The 21,674-nt window shown below is 34.2% G+C and overlaps 1 protein-coding gene across 3 annotated transcripts in view; it reads right to left on the bottom strand.

The window, feature by feature from the left end:
* The window catches only part of CNTLN (centlein), a 331,029-nt gene that overhangs the window by 47,177 nt on the left and 262,178 nt on the right, over positions 1 to 21,674 (bottom strand). For all 3 annotated transcript variants that reach the window (XM_060155107.1, XM_060155109.1, XM_060155108.1), the window contains exons 18-21: positions 8,516 to 8,707; positions 3,573 to 3,670; positions 1,862 to 1,988; positions 114 to 251 (exon numbers count right to left, since the gene is read on the bottom strand). In XM_060155107.1, the coding sequence (XP_060011090.1) occupies positions 114 to 251; positions 1,862 to 1,988; positions 3,573 to 3,670; positions 8,516 to 8,707 (555 nt within the window). The remainder of the gene's footprint in view (positions 1 to 113; positions 252 to 1,861; positions 1,989 to 3,572; positions 3,671 to 8,515; positions 8,708 to 21,674) is intronic.

Raw genomic sequence — 21,674 nt, 5'->3', positions numbered from 1 at the left:
CTGAAACATTTAAATAGCTCATAGTAGTTTTGGGGAGAAAAAAAGGACAACTTTAAAAATGAAAAAGACATTGTTACAGTCCACCTCCAGGCTAAAATGTCCTAAAACCATACCTTTTTTTCTAACTCCTCTTTAGTTCTCTGATACATCTGTTCATACTGTGACTTCTCTTTTACAGCGACACTAAGTCTTTGCTTTAGTGAATCGATTGATACCTTCTTGTTGGAACACTCTTCAGTTAATGTCTTCACCTACAATAAAAGCATGAAGGTAATTATTATTGGTAAAGGCATTCTAGTTCCATACTGTGTTTGTTTCAAATGGAAACCAAATGAATACATGAATAAGTCTAGTTTATTTTCTCATAAATGATATCAAATTCAAGTATAAGATCTGTAGAACTCATACTGTGAATGAGACTAACAATCCTGAAATCAATAGCAAAACCCCAAAATTGCACAAAAAAGCATGAATATTGGTATGTGTAGCCTTCTATCTAATAATATACAATTAATTTTAACTATATTTCTTTTAATTACCAACCTAAACTTCCTTAAGTAGGAGATGGTTGTTTTTTGGTTTTTTTTTTTCCGGTACGCGGGCCTCTCACTGTTGTGGCCTCTCCCGTTGCGGAGCACAGGCTCCGGACGCACAGGCTCAGTGGCCATGGCTCACGGGCCCAGCCGCTCCGCGGCATGTGGGATCTTCCCGGACCGGGACACGAACCCGTGTCCCCTGCATCGGCAGGCGGACTCTCAACCACTGCGCCACCAGGGAAGCTCAGATGGTTGGTTTTGATTCTTAAATAAGCCAAGTCATGGATAATTTTCATTTGTATTCTCCAGTAAAAGTATAACATGTACTTTTTAGGATAAAATTAAATAATACAACATATTTATTATACATTTCAAAGAATAGCCAAAGAAAATAGTTTTTCTTTTTCACTTTAAAGCTATTAAAGATAAATGATTACTTACACAAACATTGTAAGACTACCTTAAATGATTATTGAAGTTAAAAAAAATGAGCAAAATTTTAAGAATAGCATTGAAGAAACCTCTACGAAGTAATTATAATTCATGTGGGTCTGTGGAGGAGAAAGAGAAAAGAAAATCTGTATGCATGTGTCTTGCTCATGTAAAATTTTCTCTCTTAAATCCATCTGAGCATTACTTACATTTTTATCTCCAACAAGGAAAGTAAGGGAAACGCTCTCTCTGGAGTGGATGACATTTAGTGAATGCCAAAGCACAAGCTGTTTTATGATTTGTTTTATGATTTGTGTAAATAGCAGCTTTAAAAATTTTTAAGCAAAAAAATATCTCTTAGTCAGCAAATCATTGATTTCTAGTTTGGGATCAGATATTATACAACTATTTTAAATATGACTCTTTTCCTAAGTACACTGAATTAAATGTATAGAAGGAAAAAGTACACTTTAAAAAAAACCGTGGTGAGTACACTTTTTAAAGAACTGATAGTCATTGACTATAATATTTTTCATTTAAAATATATGCTTAATTCTATCATTATAAATAATAGCTTTAAATAAAATAAAATCTGAATAAAATGGAATTATGTGTCCCAGAAATATTAAAGATTAAAAAAATTAAACTTGATTATCTTCTCATGGTATGTTTACAAATATAAAAAGAATGAATGACTATATTATGTGTGACTGTTTGGAGTCTTGAATTTTAAAACAAATAATGTACCTTCAGAGCAAATGATGTAATTATGTAACAATACACATACATTTTATGAATATTTGCTATACCTTTTATTAAGATTGAATATTTGAGTTAAAGTTAATACAAGGGGAAGTGATTTTTTCAGTGTCAGTGAACATAAAAATTGATACCTTTTTTTCAAGATTTTCTAGCATTCCATTAATACTCTCATTACTTTCCAAATTTACTTTCTGTCGAAATTTCAAGTCCTCTATCAAATGTCTTTTCATGGTTATATCTCTCTCCATTCGAGACATCCTTGAAAGGGAAAAAAAGACACTTTATCAAGAGTGATAGAAAATACTTCAACAGTGATGATATCTTACATATTATCCAATGTTATACCTACTGTTAATTTTTAAATGCTATCTGATATTAGTGAAGCTGCAAGTTAATAAAATAATTGCATGGCATAAAGTATTGCTTTATTAATAATTTGAGTAAAATATTAAAATCTATAATCCAGTTGTGACTTGGTAATTACAGTATTATATATATATATATACATTAAAAAAGAACTGAGACAAATTAATAAAATTTATGAAAAATTAAAATTATTATATTTATGTTCCATTTTTGCATTCTAAGAAAAATACAAAGCAATATTTAGAGATTATCAAAAATCACAACACCGATAAGCAAGAATTCTATACTCTAATAAACAAACATAAAATTTGATAATATTATACATTTATTATACATTTCAAAGAATAGCCGAAGAAAATAGTTTTTCTTTTTCACTTTAAAGCTATGTAAATTTAATATCATATGAGACTGAACTGACATATCAGTTCTAATTTAATATCATATGAGATTGAACTGACATATCAGTTTAGCTTAAATTGATAACGCTAAGTATAAAATGATAGATACAGTAACAACTACTACAATTACTACTATAAAAAGAACAACAGCTAACATTTATTGAGTGTTTACTATGTGCCAGTCACTGTTATAAGTGCTTTACATAAGTAAAGCACTTATAAGTACTAACTCATTTAATTCTAAGAACTTTATGAGTTAATTCTATTAAATTGAGTCCCAGAGCTAGCAGGTAAAGAAGCCAGGATTCAAAGAATGTTTCTCTAAAGTTCTCACTGGTAAACAGTAAGCAAGACTAACTCAGTCCATAAATAAGCTTCAAGATAGTCTTTTAAAAAAATTAACCAATCTTTTTGCCTAATAGTTTTATCTGTTAAGATTTTAAGTGATCTTCACTTATAACGTGGTATATACATGTATGTACATGAGGTACATGTATCTCAAATTATGAATGATTAGAATTCTTTCTAAACATGTTACAACTTCTAAGCTCTAGTATATCTATAAAAGATATAGAAAGGAAATAATTTTGATTCTGTGAGATAGAACATTTTAAACTCCTTTTTAGTATAAATACACAAAGTATTATAATATTTCATAACCCTCCAGTTATTTTAAACACAAACAAAACTTCCACTTTTTTTCAACCTTCGCTTTATAAGCTTAGGCATTAAATCCAATATAAAGATCAACCTATACATATATTTTTAGTCTAATAATTACTACATTCTAAAGTTTTCTGTTCATAGTCTTTCAGCCATTAGTTGATATTTATTCAGAATTAAATATGTTTAAGATGGAAAATCTAACTTTAAACATTCTTACTCTAATTAAAAAATAGTAACTATCTTGCCATAAACCATGATATTTGTAATATTCTTTAAACTTTCATCTTGTGTAGGCTTAAAAACGAACTAAGAAAGGCAAACAAGTTGGTATTGTTTCTTGGTGTGCAATGTTTAATAGTTAGCCGCCACTAGGTGGCACCAAATACAATGGATAAAAATATAAAGCACATACTTTTCATGCATTTCCTTTATGTGTTCTTCTTTTGCTAGGAGTTCAGATTTCAGAGACTTCAAGTTTGATGATTGTTTAGTGAGTTCATTAGTTGCATTCTAGATTAAAAATACACATAAATTCAAATATGTCTTTCAATCTTGTTCTAAAGCAGCATAAGTATAAATGCCATTTTCATGAAGATAATAAAATTGCAAAAATTATGGTTATAATTAAAATGAACATTTAAACATTTTAATATGCTTCATTTTGTATGTTCTAACAGAAATAACATGGCACACTAAAATTTTTATATAACATGCCAAAATCATAGAGGAACACACTCACATAATAACTGCAAAGAGTATATACCCAAAATACATTTACGGGAAATATGGATTTTGTAAAATGTAAATGTGTATGTGATTAATTATTTTTATGGTTTAGTAAGATCACTTAAAACTAATTCTGGATTTACTAATTACCTGTAACAGACTAAATATAGTCACAAAGCTTTGCTGCACCTCCCATCAAGAGGTGTAATCCGTCTCCCAACCCTTTGAATCTGGCCTGGCCTGCGATTTGCTTTGACCAAAAGTACGTGGCATATGACACTGTGCAAATATCAGATTTAGGCCCTAAATCCTTCTAGCTTGCATCTTTGCCCTCTTGGAATGCTGCTCTGGGATCACCTTCCAACAAATATAGAGGAAAGGCCATCTGGGAGAGTACTGAGGTACCCCAGATGACAGCCAGCAGACCAACTGCCAGCCTTTGAGTGAGGCTCTCTTGGAACTTCCAGCTCAGGTAAATCCTTGGTTTAGAAGAATGCAGTCATATGAGGGGACCCAGCAGACAGCAGCAAAAGACCTACCTAGTGAACCCACTGGATCATAAGAAATAATAAATTGCTGCTGTTTTAAGCTGCTACATTTTAGGATAATGTTAGATAGTAAAAGATAACTGATAAACTTATGAATACTGAATACTTCCTTACTTGAACTTATAAACAATATTAAGTATTAAAGTATTTATACATAATTATTAGTTTTTCAAAGCAGAACACCTTTGTGGTATTTGTTGTCTGCGTGGCCTGGGAGCCAGAGTGTTAGGGACACCTAACTTTCAATTTTGACTCAAGTTCCAAGAAAACATGTACTCTGAGATATTATTTAGTGATTTGATATTTTGGTTTTTCTACCTGTAAGACAGCATTGACATACATTAATTCATTTGTTAAATTTAAAAAGTATTAAATAATATAAATAGAATAAAATATAACTTTAAAAGTATTTGTAGTAGTTATTTCGCTAATTTTTCTAATAACTATAGTTAATTGTTTCTATGAGAACTATTTCCAGGTTTGACTAACTTATTCTAAAAAATATAAATCTGAAAAGATGAAACCATTAACCACACAATGTAAATGTGAGTCAAATTCATCAGACAGACTTTAAATATCTCATTGGTATGGCATATGTAAATTTTAAATTTCCATTAAATATTATATTAATTTTCTTAAAAACCCAAGGCTACCTCAACTTGGCAACTGTATTGAATGCTAAAAGTTTTGATTAAATTTTGTGTTACACAATCTAAATTTCCATCATATTTTACATGTTTACAGTGACATATGGTGTCTTATTTCTAGCATTGCCAGAGTAAGATGTTCCACACTAGTAAATTTACCAAAAAATTGAAGGTTTTGCTTTAATCATTAAACTTAAATTCTTTCCGGGATGATTGTTCATTCATTTAGAAATGACAATCCACAATTACATTAAGCAATAGTGATACTATAATATAATGATATATTATAAATATTATCACTATATTAATTATGCTATATTACTGTATCTAATTTATTATCACTGTATCATTATATAATGATGCCTTTAAGAACTATTATGATATAAATGGCTACTCAGCCCTACTCTGAATGGTCCCAGGCTGCTGTTTTTCTAATTTTGTATTTTTACCTTAGCATTTTTATATTTTTTTTCTGTCAATCTGTTGATCATAATTTCTTGATTCTCTCAATATTCCTGCCTAAAAACAAGCATCCTGGCCCTTAATATACATACTTCTAATTTGCTGCTTTTGAGGTGTTTTCTGCTGAAAAGTTAAACAAATAAACTCATTACAGCTGTATTTTAAAAAAAAGACAAAAGGCAGTAAATGAACCCTGACAATATCTTCAACAGAATAAATTAAGTGGATTTTAAGATAGCTGTTTGATTCTTTTATGTTTTTAGACTTAAGCCTGTTATTTTAGGTGGCTGAAAAATGCTGTAATTCTGACTTCTGGATAATTGAGGGATTACAGAATTATAATAAATAAAACAATGCCAGCTTGATAAATACTTTTGCCAGACCCTCTAAGTCTCACAGTTATTTTGTTTAATCCTCAAAAACCCTTTTGAAGAGGGTAGAAAGGTATTCCTGCTCTAGACCTCTGGAGAAGCTAAGTAATTTCCTCAGTCAGGTCCCACACACAAGAAGTTACTGGACAAAAAATGATCAAAACCCAGGTCCTCTGACCCTTTTCCATTTCCTACAGCATAATACTTATCTGCAGCATGACAAAATCTGGAGTAAAACACATATTTCAAAGATGTCATAATGGTAATAATCTATCTTGGTTAGAGCTTTCTTTTTAAGTTTATTAAACACTTAAAAAATTTTTCAGAGCAAAATGAGTAAAAGCATGGATGCTGGAGCCCTATGGATTGAGTTCTAATCTCAGCTCTATCTCTTAGTAGCTGTGTGACCTTGGACAATTAATGTACTCAGTTTGCTTAACTGTAAAATAGATATAATAACAGAATTTATCTCATAGGGTTGAAACGATTATTTAATGAGTTAACATTTTTAAAGGACTTAGAACTAGATTGGCAATAGATTATATATAAATTAACAGTAGTTTAAAAACTATTATTCTTCATTATTAACTTACTGGAAAACTGGAAGAGAACATGGTATATACCAAAAGGTATCCTTTCAACAATCAGGAGGTCAAAAAAAATCACAAATATAAGTTGGAGTACTACTCAATCCAGATTGTATAAAGAACTACAAATTAAACTAAATATAAATAACTGATGTATATATCATTCACTGGAATTTATATGTCACTAAATATTTTATTATCTTATCTATATAACGTTGGGTTCCTTGAGGAAACATGTCTAATATGGGTAAAAATGGAGACACAGAAATGCACATGAGCACTCTAATTTCTGAATGAACCATGTACATCTCAGAAGTACACCTAAGAATTTACATAGAAAAGTCTAATATTAATTGGATAAAATAAAAAAGATGGATGTAGACCTTTAAGAGATTCAAATGTAACCATTTTTGTTTTACTAGGCATAGAAAACATCAAGTAGAAAATAAGCTATTTCTCAGAAATTTATTATGTTAGCAATCTGATACCTGTTATAGGCTGAATTGTGTCCTGGCAAAATTCATATGTTTAAGTCCTAACCTCCCCTTCCACTACTTAAAAATGTATTTGGATGGGGCTTTTAAGGAGGTAATTAAAGTAAAATGAGGTCACATGGGTGGGCCTTAATCTAACATGACTGGTGTCCTTATCAGAGGAGCAATTAGGACACAGACCTCATAGACTGAGGGGTGACCATGTGAAGACACAGCAAGAAGGCGGCCATCCACAGGCCAAGGAAAGAGGATTTGGAAGAAATCAAACGTGTCAATACTTTGATCTTGGACTTCTAAACCCCACAACTATGGGAACATAAATTTCTATTATTCAAGCCAGCCACTCGGTGGTATTTTTTTTTTTTTTTTTGCGGTACGCAGGCCTCTCACTGTTGTGGCCTCTCCTGTTGCAGAGCACAGGCTCCAGACCTGCAGACTCAGTGGCCATGGCTCACGGGCCCAGCCGGGAGCGGCATGTGGGATCTTCCCGGACCGGGGCACGAACCCCTGTCCCCTGCATCGGCAGGCGGACTCTCAACCACTGCGCCACCAGGGAAGCCCTCGGTGGTATTTTGTTATGGCAGCCCTAGCAACCTCATACAATGTCGAAACAGAAATTTGTAGTATCAAGAGTATTATTTACTTCAAAGTACCTAGTCTTCCAGAATATTTCCATATTAAAGCATGAAATAAGACAAAAGTAAAGATTTACCCTTTTTGTCCCTATGCAGCCTGGTCAGTGTTCCAGGACTCCAGGTTAGATATGGACAATGTCACTTCAAACTTACATCAAGCATGATCTAAATTGCTTTAGGCATTCTCATTAGTCTCACCTTTGTAACTCACACATTCCTTCAAAGTGAGAGAGATTTATATATGGGTAAAAACTAAGGCCAGCCTTACTTTTAAGTTGTTGACAGTCTCACCTGGACTTAGACACAATTCTTTATAAGCAAAAGGAACACTGGTCTTTATTCTCACTCTCAGGTTTAACTTGATTAAACCAACTCACCTTTGCTCTGTGCTTCTTCTCCTTTCCCCTAATTCTCTCCTCCTTCCCCATCTCCAACAAAGAACCACCAAGTTAAAACAGCAGCAAAATGTGTACAGGAAAGCAATTCTATTTATGTTGATACATTATTATGTCCAAAAAGAATTCTGTTCAGTGGCAGGCAGAGAGGAGTTGAATAGTGGAATAGAATGATAATGGCCAGTTTCCCTCGTCTCCTAAGGATTTCATGGTGTCTTGCTATTTTTTCATGGTGTCTTGCTATTTTTTCAGAGAATAGGATTTCATGGTGTCTTGCTATTTTTTCAGAGAATAGTATTATAAGTTACCAGATAAGAATCTACCAGGCTAAAATAGAAAGATGAGATTGAATGTAGTGTTAATAATTTAGGGATTATTTATACCATAATTTACCTTTATTAGTAGAATTAAATTAGAATTGATAGAAACATGTCTTTAAGGATTCAGTAACTTAATAAATGTTTTCATCTTTAATAAAATTTATAATCACCTTTAGTTTACAGTGCAATTGCTTCATTTCCAAATCCATGCTCCTTGAAGGGCCAAGTGATGTAACTTGTATCCGTGGAACTGTTACCTGGGCAACTTCTTCAGCCAAACTTGTGATTTCGGATGAAGGCTCCAATTTCTTTAGTAAATCTTCTTTTTCTTTCCGAAGCTCAGCCAAATCCGAATTTAGCTTCTTTTTAAAGAAAATAAATATAAATTTATTATAAAAGTAATTACATTTAACCTAACAATTATCAGCATCAAATTGTACAGGTAGGAAAATGCTAAAGAAAAAAGTGACACTGATTACAAAAATAGTTATTATAAAAACTACAAAATTTCTAACTTCCACTAGTTTTTGCTTAAGGTTGTAGGGCTTGTAAAGGTTAAAACAAAATAGACCATCTGTACTCAATATCTTTTGGTTGGCTGGTCTTTACTCATGATGTGCTATTTCTTTGCCTTCACATAAACATGGGTGTGCCAGAGATTCACATATTTGATAACCTTGACTTCAGGGCTGATGTACTTAACTGGTAAAAGTCAAGCTGGAGCAGGACAGGATAACAGATGTTAGTTGTTTATTCCACTGGGTAGGTCTTACTACCCTATACAGCAGCCAAAATGCTTCTCATTTAGCAACAGAAACGTTAAGTCCAATTAGCAGAAGAGGCTTATTAGAAATTTAGTTCAAATAAATAGCATACAAACACATTCACTCAGTTTTATGCACTTGATTGATAGTTGACAAGTCCTCTTTGTAATGTTGAGGTAGATTGCACTAAACTCCTTACATTAAAATTTTTAATAACATGAACATTTTACTAAATGGCATACTGGTAATGCTTTTATGAAACTATAAAAGAAACCGCCCTAATGTTAGCCCCTTTCATTCACCCATCTGTAGTCAGCAGAACGCCACCAAGCTATAATGGCATAACAACTTAGAGATCCTTAAGAGGATAACTGCACTATTACTTTATTATTCCAAAGAAGCTTATAATAATGGTAGCTTAACATAAGGAACAATTATACAAAATGGTACTGAAGTCTCTCAGAGGTGGAAAAAATGCTTTCTTTGTTAAGAATTCTAGTTAAAACAGTAGAAGATGTGGCTAACATGTATTGTCATATATATACGGGACATAAGTTACTTAAGTATTAACACTATGTTTAAACACAATTTCTAAAAAGTATATCAATAAATCTGTAATTACATATATATTTGTGTATACATGTGTATACTGTTAAATATGAATATTTTAGATCATGAATTCAAAACTAGGGCTTGATATATTTGAGATTAAACTACGTTTTGGTGAAATAACAAGTATGTTTCGGTGAAAAAAAAATTTCTTTGGCTATATTTTAACCTATGATCTAAAAGCGTGTTTTTTTATATTTTTCAGAAAATATTCATCCCTGGATTGTCCCAAAGGTAACAAATAACATGAAAAATCAAAAGCAAACTCATAATTTCCCTAAGTCTGAAAATCTTCCTGGTTATCATTCAAGGTTGAATACATCTCCCTCCCTGTTTATTAATTCTCTGTGCCCAATCGTCAGGTTCTATAAATTATGTAATATTTCTCATATTCATTTCCTTCTGCCACTTTCTTTTTTTTTTGCGATACGCAGGCCTCTCACTGTCGTGGCCTCTCCCGTTGCGGAGCACAGGCTCTGGACGCGCAGGCTCAGTGGCCATGGCTCACGGGCCCAGCCTCTCCGCGGCATGTGGAATCTCCCCGGACCGGGTCACGAACCCGTGTCCCCTGCATCGGCAGGTGGACTCTCAACCACTGCGCCACCAGGGAAGCCCCTGCCACTTTCTTAATGCAGACTCATCATCCCACTAAGACCACTGCAATAACCTTTCCCCTATGGGCAACCTTTCTCTACGTTCAAATCATCTTTTATACAACTTCCCAAGACAACACTGACCTGTTACTCTCTTATTCAAAACTCTGCAGGGGTTCCTCAGCCCAACAGAATAAAGCTCAGATGTTTGTGCTTATAATAAAGCTCTGTAAGATTTAACTTCAATTTGTGTTTCAGTCACACATCATCTGCAGTCAAACTTGTCTGCCCTTCCCCAAAACTTTCAGCCATTTCTACATTGATGACTCTACACATGGTGTTTCCTTCTGCTGAAATCTCTCTCATGCATAAAGAGTAGCTTAGTATTTCCTCCTTTATGAAATCTTCTCTGTAGTTGTCTCCTTTTTTCCAACCAAGTAGCTTCTCCATTCTCTTAGCTCCCATAGCATTATGGCTGTTCCTCAACCACGGCCCTAGCAAAGGCTTGAGAGAGGACTGTGCCTTTGTTAACCTATGTATCCACCCCCACCCCCCTACCATGGTATCTAAAAGCAATGCTTTTTGTATACTAAGAAACAGAAGAAAGGTTTCAAAAATTCAAGTCTACCTGTTTGTCGCACAGATGGTGCTATAAACACACACTGATTTCAGCTTTTATATATAATCTTTCTATTATTTTATTACCATATAAATTAAAATACACTTTTATTAGCAATGTAGTATTATTAAGCTTTTACTTAAATAGTATGCAGCAGAACATTTATCAATCCTAAAGTTAATGTTCTGCATCTAAATTAGACTTTTTGAGATTTTCATTTGTTAAGACATAACTCATGGCTACAATTCTAGGTGGAATCTCAGGCAACACAGAAGACTAAATTTTTAAAAATCTTTTAACATCTTTATTGGAGTATAATTGCTTTACAATGGTGTGTTAGTTTCTGCTGTATAACAAAGCGAATCAGCTATACATATATGTATATCCCCATATCCCCTCCCTCTTGTGTCTTCCTCCCACCCTCCCTATGCCACCCCTCTAGGTGTACACAAAGCACCGAGCTGATCTCCCTGTGCTATGCGGCTGCTTCCCACTAGCTAGCTATTTTACATTTGATATATATGTATATATGTCCATGCCACTGCCTCACTTCGTCCCAGCTTACCCTTTCCCCTCCCTGTGTCCTCAAGTCCATTCTCTACATCTGCATACAGAAGACTAAATTTTGATGAGGATCTTTTCTTCCTGGTGGCTTCTCTCATTTGTTAAACTTGTATGCCATTAGATCTATTCTTTCCACAGTGGCAAATCCTGACATTATAAATATATCCTTCATTGAGCAAAGACCAAGACAATAAATATATCTCTTTAAAAGATATGCAATTATACCATTCAATTTAATGGTATAAAAATTTAGTAAACAAAGAAATATTGAAATTATGGAGACAGTAAACCAAATGACTTGCAATTTATTAAAATATAAATTATGCTTTGATTAAACTGTTTTAACTCTATAATCCTTAAAACATATTTCTGATGTTAATTATATATGTCTAGAAATGCTACAGAGCACCTGTCAAAATAGAAGAAATAGACAAATCATACATTCTATCAGTTTTGAATCCTTTTGGACAAGTAATTATGGCTCTATTACTAACTTCTCTCAGTTTAAGCATTCTATTCCTTAATTGAGAAGTTTTATAGATGAGACAAGAATGATAAATAATAACTTTCTTTTGTTTATACTTGGTTTGGAATGTGAGACTTTTGTGGTGACCTCGTTAGAAAGTGATTGTGCTGTTGGGACTTCCCTAGTGATGCAGTCGTTAAGAATCCACCTGCCAATGCAGGGGACACGGGTTCGAGCCCTGGTCCAGGAAGATCCCACATGCAGCAGAGCAACTAAGCCCATGCACCACAACTACTGAGCCTGCACCCTAGAGTCTGTGAGCCATAACTACTGAGCCAGCGTGCCACAACTAATGAATCCCGCACGCCTAGGGACCCTGCTCTGCAACAAGAGAAGCCACCGCAATGAGAAGCCCGCATACCACAACGAAGAGTAGCCCCTGCTCACTGCAGCTAGAGAAAGCCCGCGTGTAGCAACGAAAATCCAGCACAGCTAAAAATAAATTTATTTAAAAAACAGTGATTGGGCTTCCCTGGTGGCGCAGTGGTTGGGAGTCCGCCTGCCAATGCAGGCGACGCGGGTTCGTGCCCTGGTCCGGGAAAATCCCACATGCCGCGCAGCGGCTGGGCCTGTGAGCCATGGCCGCTGAGCCTGTGCGTCCGGAGCCTGTGCTCCGCAGCAGGAGAGGCCCCAAAAGTGAGAGGCCCGCGTACCGCAAAAAACAAAAACAAAAACAAAAAACAGTGATTGCATTGTAAAATCTATCAATAAATTAAAATTACTCTTAAAATTATTTTTCTTTTTTATCAGAAGCATGATTCCTGTTTCTATATTATTACCTTTCCATATCCAAAGATTTAAAAATATTTAAGTCATATCACATTAAAATCATAAATAATATTAAAACACATAGAAGAGTCATAATTTCTGGATTCTAATTTGGGGTCTACTGCTTACCAGCTGAGTGACACTGAGCAAGCACTTGACGGTTTCTCTGTTGAAAAACAGAGATGGGGCTACCCTGGTGGCGCAGTGGTTGAAAGTCCGCCTGCCGATGCAGGGGACACGGGTTCGTGCCTCGGTCCGGGAAGATCCCACATGCCGCGGAGCGGCTAGGTCTGTGAGCCATGGCCGCTGAGTCTGCGTGTAGGGAGCCTGTGCTCTGCAACGCGAGAGGCCACAACAGTGAGAGGCCCGCGTACCGCAATAAAAAAAAAAAAAACAACAAAAAAAGAAAACAAACAAAAAAAACCCAGAGATGATGCTTGCTTACCTAGCAAAGGTAATCTTGAGGGCAGAATTTTTTTTTAAATCTGTGATAGCACTTGGTAAACTTTAAATTTACAGTATTATTGTTAGCATTATTAGCTTGTGGAAAATGCTACCATACAGAGTCTAAGAAGTGTCCTAAAGGCTGAGGACCTGAATTAATAAAAAGTTGTGCTATATACATACACACACATACAAATACCAAATAATTCTGTAATTTCTCTCATGACAGAAACTTTACTTTGTCTTAAGTGACAGTTATTTGTTTGATCTTAACTTAGGATTCCCTACTAGGATACAAGTGCAGTTCCTCTACAATCTTTTTTTTTTTTTTCGGGTATGCGGGTCTCTCACTGTTGTGGCCTCTCCCGTTGTGGAGCACAGGCTCCGGACGCGCAGGCCCAGCGGCCATGGCTCACGGGCTCAGCTGCTCCGCAGCATGTGGGATCTTCCCGGACCGTGGCATGAACCCGTGTCCCCAGCATCGGCAGGTGGACTCTCAACCACTGTGCCACTAGGGAAGCCCCCTCTACAATCTTCTAAAAATCGATTTCAACTTAAAAGTTGACGTCAATGAGAATAATACTGAGATTTGTATTGATTTAACCAGAGGTTATAAAATAGAAGTTAACACTATAAAAGTTTAAAATGAGACACTGGTTATTAATTATTTATTTAAATATAACATTGAAGAAGCATTAAGTCTCTAAAGAGGAAAGAACCCTCTAAGCAACTGTAAGAAGAAACATGGAAATATTAGAGAATTCATTATTCAGTAATGAGCACTGTGGTGGGCAGAATTCTTAGATGACCCCCAATGGCCTATGCCCTTGTATGTGTGTTGGAACTGTGAATATGATAGGCTATCACTCCCATGATTACACTATTTGCATTATGTTTGTTATATGCAAAGGGATTCTGTAGATGTAAATTATGGTCCCTAGTCACATGACTTTGAGTTAATCAAAAGTGAGATTACCCTGGCTGGTGAATAATCAGGTAAGCCCTTTAAAAAAAAGTCAGGGGCTCTTTTAGCCAGAGGTAAGATTCTCCTGCTGGCCTTGAGGAAGTAAGTTGCCATGTTATGAGAGGACTACAGAGGGGGCTATAACGTTAAGGCCCTAAGGAAGACCTCAGGAGCTGAGAATGGTCCTTGAGCAAGAAAACAGGTACTTCAGTCCTACAACCACAAGGAACTAAATTTTCCCAACAAACACAGAAGCTTGGAAGAAAAGCCTGAACTCCAGAAAGAAAGGCAGTTTGGCTGCTTGTGATACTCTGAGCAAAGGATCCCACTAACCTGTGCCAGACTCCTGACTATGGAAACTGTGAGGTAATGTGTATATCGTTTCTAAGCTGCTAAATTTGTGGTAATTTGTTACATAACATGGAAAACTAGTATGAATCCCAAATTTTAAAAAGCAGCCCCTTTTTTGAACCTATTCCTTTCTCCCTTATTGCCTCCCTACCTTCCCTTAAGCAAGTGTCCTGAATCCACAGTACATAGTTTGTATAACATCCTCACTCTGGTTTTTCTTTTCCTCATCCATAATTTTGTGTTTATTTTTTCAATAGCTCTAAAAAAACTGTTCCAGTTTCTATGCTAGAAATATAAATTGCCTCTTCCAGATCTGCATTTTGTAGTTTAATTGCCAAGCAAAAAGCCTCTGGCCAGAAGTTTCCTTTTGTTGCTCTCAACAGTAATCCCATGAACAGGGTAGATAAGGCTCCCTGGTTGTACTCTCCTTTATTCTCTTACATGGGAGTTCATTCATGCCTTTTGTTTATTCTGGGCCCCAACTTGATATTTTCTGCAAGATTTTGCTAGGTAAGATCTACATTCAGGACCTGACTCAATATCTGTGATTCATTCCTTTTTACATACTATGTGGTAGGCACTGTATTAGCTCTATATTTTCAATGATAAAAAAGTTATAATCCTTGCCTTTAGGTAGTTACCAGTCTATAACCTAGAAATATATCATGATAAACTACAGTAAGTGCTATGGAGAAACAAATCGGGGAGCTAAGGGAACTGCTGCTGCCTTCAAATCCTGTCTGGTAAATGCAAGTTACAGCCAGTTTCCTTCCGTGTACTCCTCCTGATTTGTTTTGTCAAAAGTTTCCTGGAAGCTCGATATAACATTAAAGGCCATGGCTAGATATACAATCATCCTGCTTTCCAACTTTTACTCTAGAGAAGGCATCTATCAGAAACTGCTGAGTAAATTCAGGGCAGTCCTGATGAGATGGAGGGTCTCTTCTCCAGCAGGGAGCCTCGGTAAACATTTTAATGTTCAAGAATGAATTATCAGAAAAAATAAAACAGGGCCCGTGGAAAACATTCTTATAGCCCAAATGAAAAGAAGAAAAGGGTTTAGAAAAAAATAAAGCCAGAAAGAATCATTTCCCTAATCGCCCCCCAAACAATATATTTTTAGAGACTCTCTGATCTTGCTGTCTCCAAAGAATAAAATATTCAACATCTGCCTATTCAATGGACATGATACTAGTTGTGTAAAGAAAATGGTTTTGAGTGTTCAATTAGTTTAGGAGCAGTAAAGGAATAGGATGCGGTATAACTTCTCATTTCTAATAAAAGGTTGATTCTGACCTAACTTTTTTTTTTTTTTCCTGGACAACGACTTTATAGCATTGAAACGACTTTATAGCATTGAAAAACACTATTCAGTTCTCCTCATATATTTTTCACCACTGGATTAGAAACTTAAAATAATGAACCATTTAAAAAATTTGAAAATGTTCTTAGTTGGGATAGTGGGATCTGAAAAGTAGACACATGGAAATGCTAGAAAACCCAGCTTAACATGAGGGTGAATGTCAGGGTCACAGGAGCAGGATTTCTGGGAAGCCTATGGAGGAAATAGTTGGTGGCAGAAGGATTCCTTCCAGTCCACACTGGGGCAAAGGTGAGATGTCAAATGTTAGAAAAGGTCAATAAGTAACCAGAGAAAGTGAGGGCTAGTTTCCATCTATAATGATAGTGGAGTCTCTTATTTTTCTTTCTCCTTTTGAAACCCAAAGGCCTTGACAGTCCAAGTAGGGAAAAGCAATCATTTATTGGGAATGGTCTGTTTCCAATTACTTCACCAAAATCTTTAATTTTGAATTCTGCATAGAACTGAGAATAGTGAATGAAATCATTTCATATTGAATACATAAGTTCATTTATATCTCACAATCAGTTTTTTTCTGGTTCACATTTAAGCAGAGGCAGCAATTTTAAAAATCCTATATTATGATCTTAAAAAATTATAACATAAGGATTTCGTTACCAGAACTAAAGCAAAAGAGACTGAAGAGAAAATTCTAGTTGAACAATATCCATGTAAATTTTATAGGCAAGACTCTCCTAGAAAGTCACCATGATCTTAATGATATTTCTCCCTCCTGTGGATAGTATTAATATTCTTTCATTGGGAAAATTTTTCTTTTACAAGGAATAAAACTGAAAGAAATAAAATTCTGCATGTCATCCATGTATGACTAAAAGCACAGTCACTTAATTAAAACATATGAGTTACAAAGAAAAGTACATAAATTTCTAGGTCACTAGCAAAATATTTTCCATAAAAGTACTTATCTAGAAAGATAAATAGTTCAGGTTAATAACTCTTCCAAGTTAGTAACAAGTGTTTTAAATTTAAAACATGCATTTTCCTTCATTATGATACCTGACATATTCAAGAAAAAGAATTAAAAATTAAAAACCACCAACCAAAAAAAAAAAAGAACAAAGATCTTAGGCAGAGGTGGAATTATTTATGTAACAAAATTTTCTTATGAAAAATATACTTAGTTATAACAACACTCATTTATAAACTATTTTCTGACAAATTCAGTTATTAAAAGCCTATACTATGTTTCACAAAATGTCAAGCAAATGAAGGTAATATAGAGGACTTTTTACCAATGCTTTTGCTAGTAGTTAGACTTCAGTAGCCTTTAGAGACCATTAAGTACCCTTTGGCTAATTGGCCAATGGTAGATTAATCCTCTCTTTATTCTAGCAGCACTGTTTTAACACCCTTTACACTCTGTCAGTGTAGCGTCTGAATGACAAAATAATATTGTGCATGAATAATAAGCAGAAAAGTTAAAATAACATTTCATGTTTCACATGCCATACCTATGTGTCAGAAGAACTTTTCTTTTTAAGTCACTGACATTCAACTTTTTTAAACAATCTCATGTTGACATCTTACTGAGGTGAATCTTCCTAATTACTGCTAATTGCCTACCAAGAAAAAAACCCTTTTCATGAAGTACAGTTGTCTAGTACAGATAAACCCAGCTCTAGTGTGCAGATTAAAGACAAAGCGTGACACTTAAGGTGCTACTGTTATAAGGTCATACTAAATATGGTTTGCAATTAACAATGCAGTTTTTATGGTACTGAAAATGCCAATCTGTCCTGATGTGCTCAAATTAGATTCTATCAAAGAAATATGGATATCTGCATATGGATAAGAGATATGCTACTCTCATAACATTTACAAGGAGTAAAATTAATTCAATGCCCTTATCCTTTGTAATGTAAGTTCCACATAATGCCCAATAATTATTCTGTAAATATGTCTGAATATTATTTCTCAAAATGAAAATCAACATTATTATTTCAAATGTCAAATTGCTTAAAAGAGCTTACTAATACTTTTAATTTTTAAAACAGCCCCCAATACTAAATACATTTAACATGTATCTTTTTATTTGTATTCATAGCTTTGACATAATAGGCATTTATAGTAACTATTAATCTATGTGATACTAGCAATACAGTGTGTTTCAAAATAATCTGAAAAACAAAACTGATGAATTTTAACTGGACTGAAGTTAAACCACATTGTTTAAACTTCTGTTTCCACAACTACAGAAAAAGAATCAGCAAAAATGTATTATATGTGAAACTTGGAAAACTAACTAATACAACTGACTTTCAAGTATTCATGGAAAAACAATCAATGTTTGGTTTATACATAGCAAGAACTGCTCAACTGTAGGTTTGTTATTATTTCAAATCCTCTACTGTAGTTACTAAGATAAAATTCCCCTTAAAACGTACATACCACATATTAAATACAGAGACAGATACATGTAACCAAAAGTATATCCAGAATAATTCAGCATTGTCACTATTATAAGAATTTCTCAATGTTCATATGGTAATATTATAAGTTCAGTTTCAGCCCTCCAGATATTTGATCTACACATGGCATGCTTACCGATGACCATCAAGTTGCAATGCATTCCCATTCTGATTCCCTTCCCCAATAGAAATGCAAGAAGATGGCAGGGCCATCTGATGTCCTGAAGAGAAACTGAGCAATGTCTTTCTAAATCCCTCTTTTTCACTCTCTTTCTCCTGCTTTCTATTGCTTAAATTCAGCTAATTCGAAACAGAAATATCTATTCCTCACAGGTACTGTATACACATATTCTCTTTATTTTTCCTCTACCACTTTTATCAATACTTTTTTTTTTCGGTTACTTAAGAAAAAAGAGAAAAAGAAATAAACATGCCAAATCACCAAAAACAACAGTTGGTGTTTCAGGGTGATATTAATACTGTATCTGTATCTACATAAAGAACAGCCATAAAATTTCAAGTGAAGTTACAGACAGTGATTGAGTTATCAGGAACAGAGGCTATCAAACTCTAGAATATCCGTAGAAGTCTCATGAAGTCTGCCTCATTCTCCCCAATTAAATTTGTTTTTCCTAAGCAATAGATTTCAATACTTTGTTTTTTTCCATCCTAGTGGGGTGATAATTGCTTCTTAATGCACTGTATTTTATTGCACAAAAAGGCCTTAGTGGACTGGCCTGAGGAAACTAATGCCCACATATATAGTATTGTTACTAAATGGAAGCCAGAGTCTAGACAATTAAAAACTGCTCATAATACTTAATTCTTACATAGACTTCAGAAGAAAGGCATCGATATTTCTTCAAATAATTTATGACTTCTAAAAATTTATAATAGACCATGATCTATTTCTAGAATTCACATTTTTATAAGGTAAAGGATTTTCAGTAAGCCTGTAAAATGCATGTAAATGATTATTAAGTTTATTTAAATTATACTGAAATCAATTCATATGAATAGTGCATTATCAAGCTAATCTAAATGAAATATTACCAACTTTCTGGGTAATAAACCCAAAGGCTAAAGATCATCATCTCTAGCTCTGACTTCATATGTTCAAATGAGTAAAATGATATACATTTCTTAAATACATACTAAATATGAATAGTGTCTTAATACTTAGAAATTGAATTTTTTTACTGATCGGGTCAACAGTTAACCACAGCTTTCCTGATTTGTACTACAGCTAAGTTCTGCAAACAAGTTACTTGGATGAGAGCCAGTTGGGGTGTTTTTAAAGAAACCCTACAACTCATTACAAATTTAACAGCAGCAGCACTAAGTATTCATATGATTTTGATTACACTTATAAGTACACCCTACTAAAATTCTCAAGAGAAGCAAGTTAATAATGTTTTTCTCTATTTCCTATGCAAGTTTCACAAGATTCAAGAGAGTAAAAAAAGAGGACATTTCTTTAAAAGAATAGTTTTTGCTATAATTGGATCTGATATAAAATGGGATTTTTTCATTAAAAATGAATATATGTGAAAATATATATTAAAAAGGTAAAAAAATGACTTTCATGACATAGAGTAGAAATTTCTTTTAAAGGAGAAAAAAGAGATTTACAAATCTTGGACTTAGACTAATTATACAAGATATTTCTTATTGGTTTCACTTGAAAAACCTTTTGTTAACACAAAAATTTCATATAGGAACTTCTACCATCCTTCATTTAATTGTTCTACTTAAAATGATTTTCTGTTTATCATATTCTTTCCATTAGTAAAGCTTGACCTAACAGAGTAGTCACTCAGTAAATTATCTCTTACTCAGTTTTGCTAAGTGAAATATTATGATTTATACAGCTCTTTAGGAAGAGGGTAGTCTGGAGTTCTTTCCATTTTTACTAATCAAGCTGGTTTCTCTGCTTTTCTCCTGTATCAGTGGTTCTCAAAGAGTGCATACTACCTAGACATATATTTTGGAAATTAGTGAGGGCACTTTTCAGTGCCAGCACTGAAATGGGTGAAAGCCAGGAACACTAGATGTACTGCAAAGTCTGTATCAGTCCTGCCCAACAGAAACTACCTTGTTTCCTGCATGACTTTCAAATTTCCTGCCAATTATTCATGTAGATGAAAAATATGCATATAATGAAATGAATCTAAATCCTAACTAAAAATTACATATAAACAGAGCATTTTTTCCTGTGGTCCCAGAAATTTATAAACTATGTAAATCAAAGGAAGACTGAAAAATGAGAAAGAAAAATCGCTTTCTTCTCTGGTGTCTAAGCTCTAAGGATGTTACCACATGGCTGGTACCCAAGGCCAGAGCCATATGGAGAAAGCTGGTCTGAGAGGAAGACACATGAGATAAAGAGAAACCTTTAAAGACATTAGTGTCTGGTTCTAGTTAATGCTATTCTTCCCAAGTCTATTCTCTTCAGTTTATCCTTTGATTTTGTGAGCTTTTTTTTTCTCCTTATTTAGAGTTCAGTTTCTGTCACTTGCTATCAAGAGTCCTGCTAATAAAGCCGTCTAAAAACATGTCCAAAAACCTCTTCTCAGTTGTCCTATTTTCTATTCCTCTATGGCATCTGACACCATTGACCAACTCTTCTCCTTTTTCTTACTGGAAACATTCCCTCCCTTGTTTCTGTTACAACACTCTCCCACCTTCTCCTTCTCTGACTCCACGTCTGCTTATACTCCCACAAACCTTTTGTCTTGCTGCAAAGATTTGTTCCACTCCCAGCATCTTTCTCTGGGATAATGGCATCAATAGGTTTCTTTTTTTATTTTTTATGAAATATTTCAAATATGTAATACATAAATAAAAATATATATATAACAAATGTCCCTTTATCAATCACTCAACAAAGACAATGCATTACTAATAGAATTGAAGGCCATGATCCTATCCCCTCTGACTGACCAGATATAATCACTATCCTGAACATTTTGGTGTTTATCATTCCCTGCTATTTCCTTATACTTTTAATACATATGTGTGTATTTCCAAAAGACATATAGTGCTTTTAAGACATTCCTTCTTCACATTTTAACATCTCTGAATTTGGGCTCCATCTTCCATAACTGGATACCATATAATTCCTGCTATAACTTAAATAATATTTCTTTTCAAAAATAGCACATTTGTTGAAGGCTGGTGAATAGAAATCTCATCGTAGCATATATTGATTTTATATCTAGCAATCTTGCTGAAATCTATTAGTAATTTGTCTTGAGATTCTGTACAGACAAGCATAGTGCTTGGAACTAATGATAGTTTTGTTTCTTCATTTCTAATAGTTTTAACTTTCATTTCTT

Source organism: Lagenorhynchus albirostris, chromosome 7 (genome assembly GCF_949774975.1).
Source record: "Lagenorhynchus albirostris chromosome 7, mLagAlb1.1, whole genome shotgun sequence".
Taxonomy (NCBI): domain Eukaryota; kingdom Metazoa; phylum Chordata; class Mammalia; order Artiodactyla; family Delphinidae; genus Lagenorhynchus; species Lagenorhynchus albirostris.
This window is presented reverse-complemented; position numbering and strand designations above follow the sequence as displayed.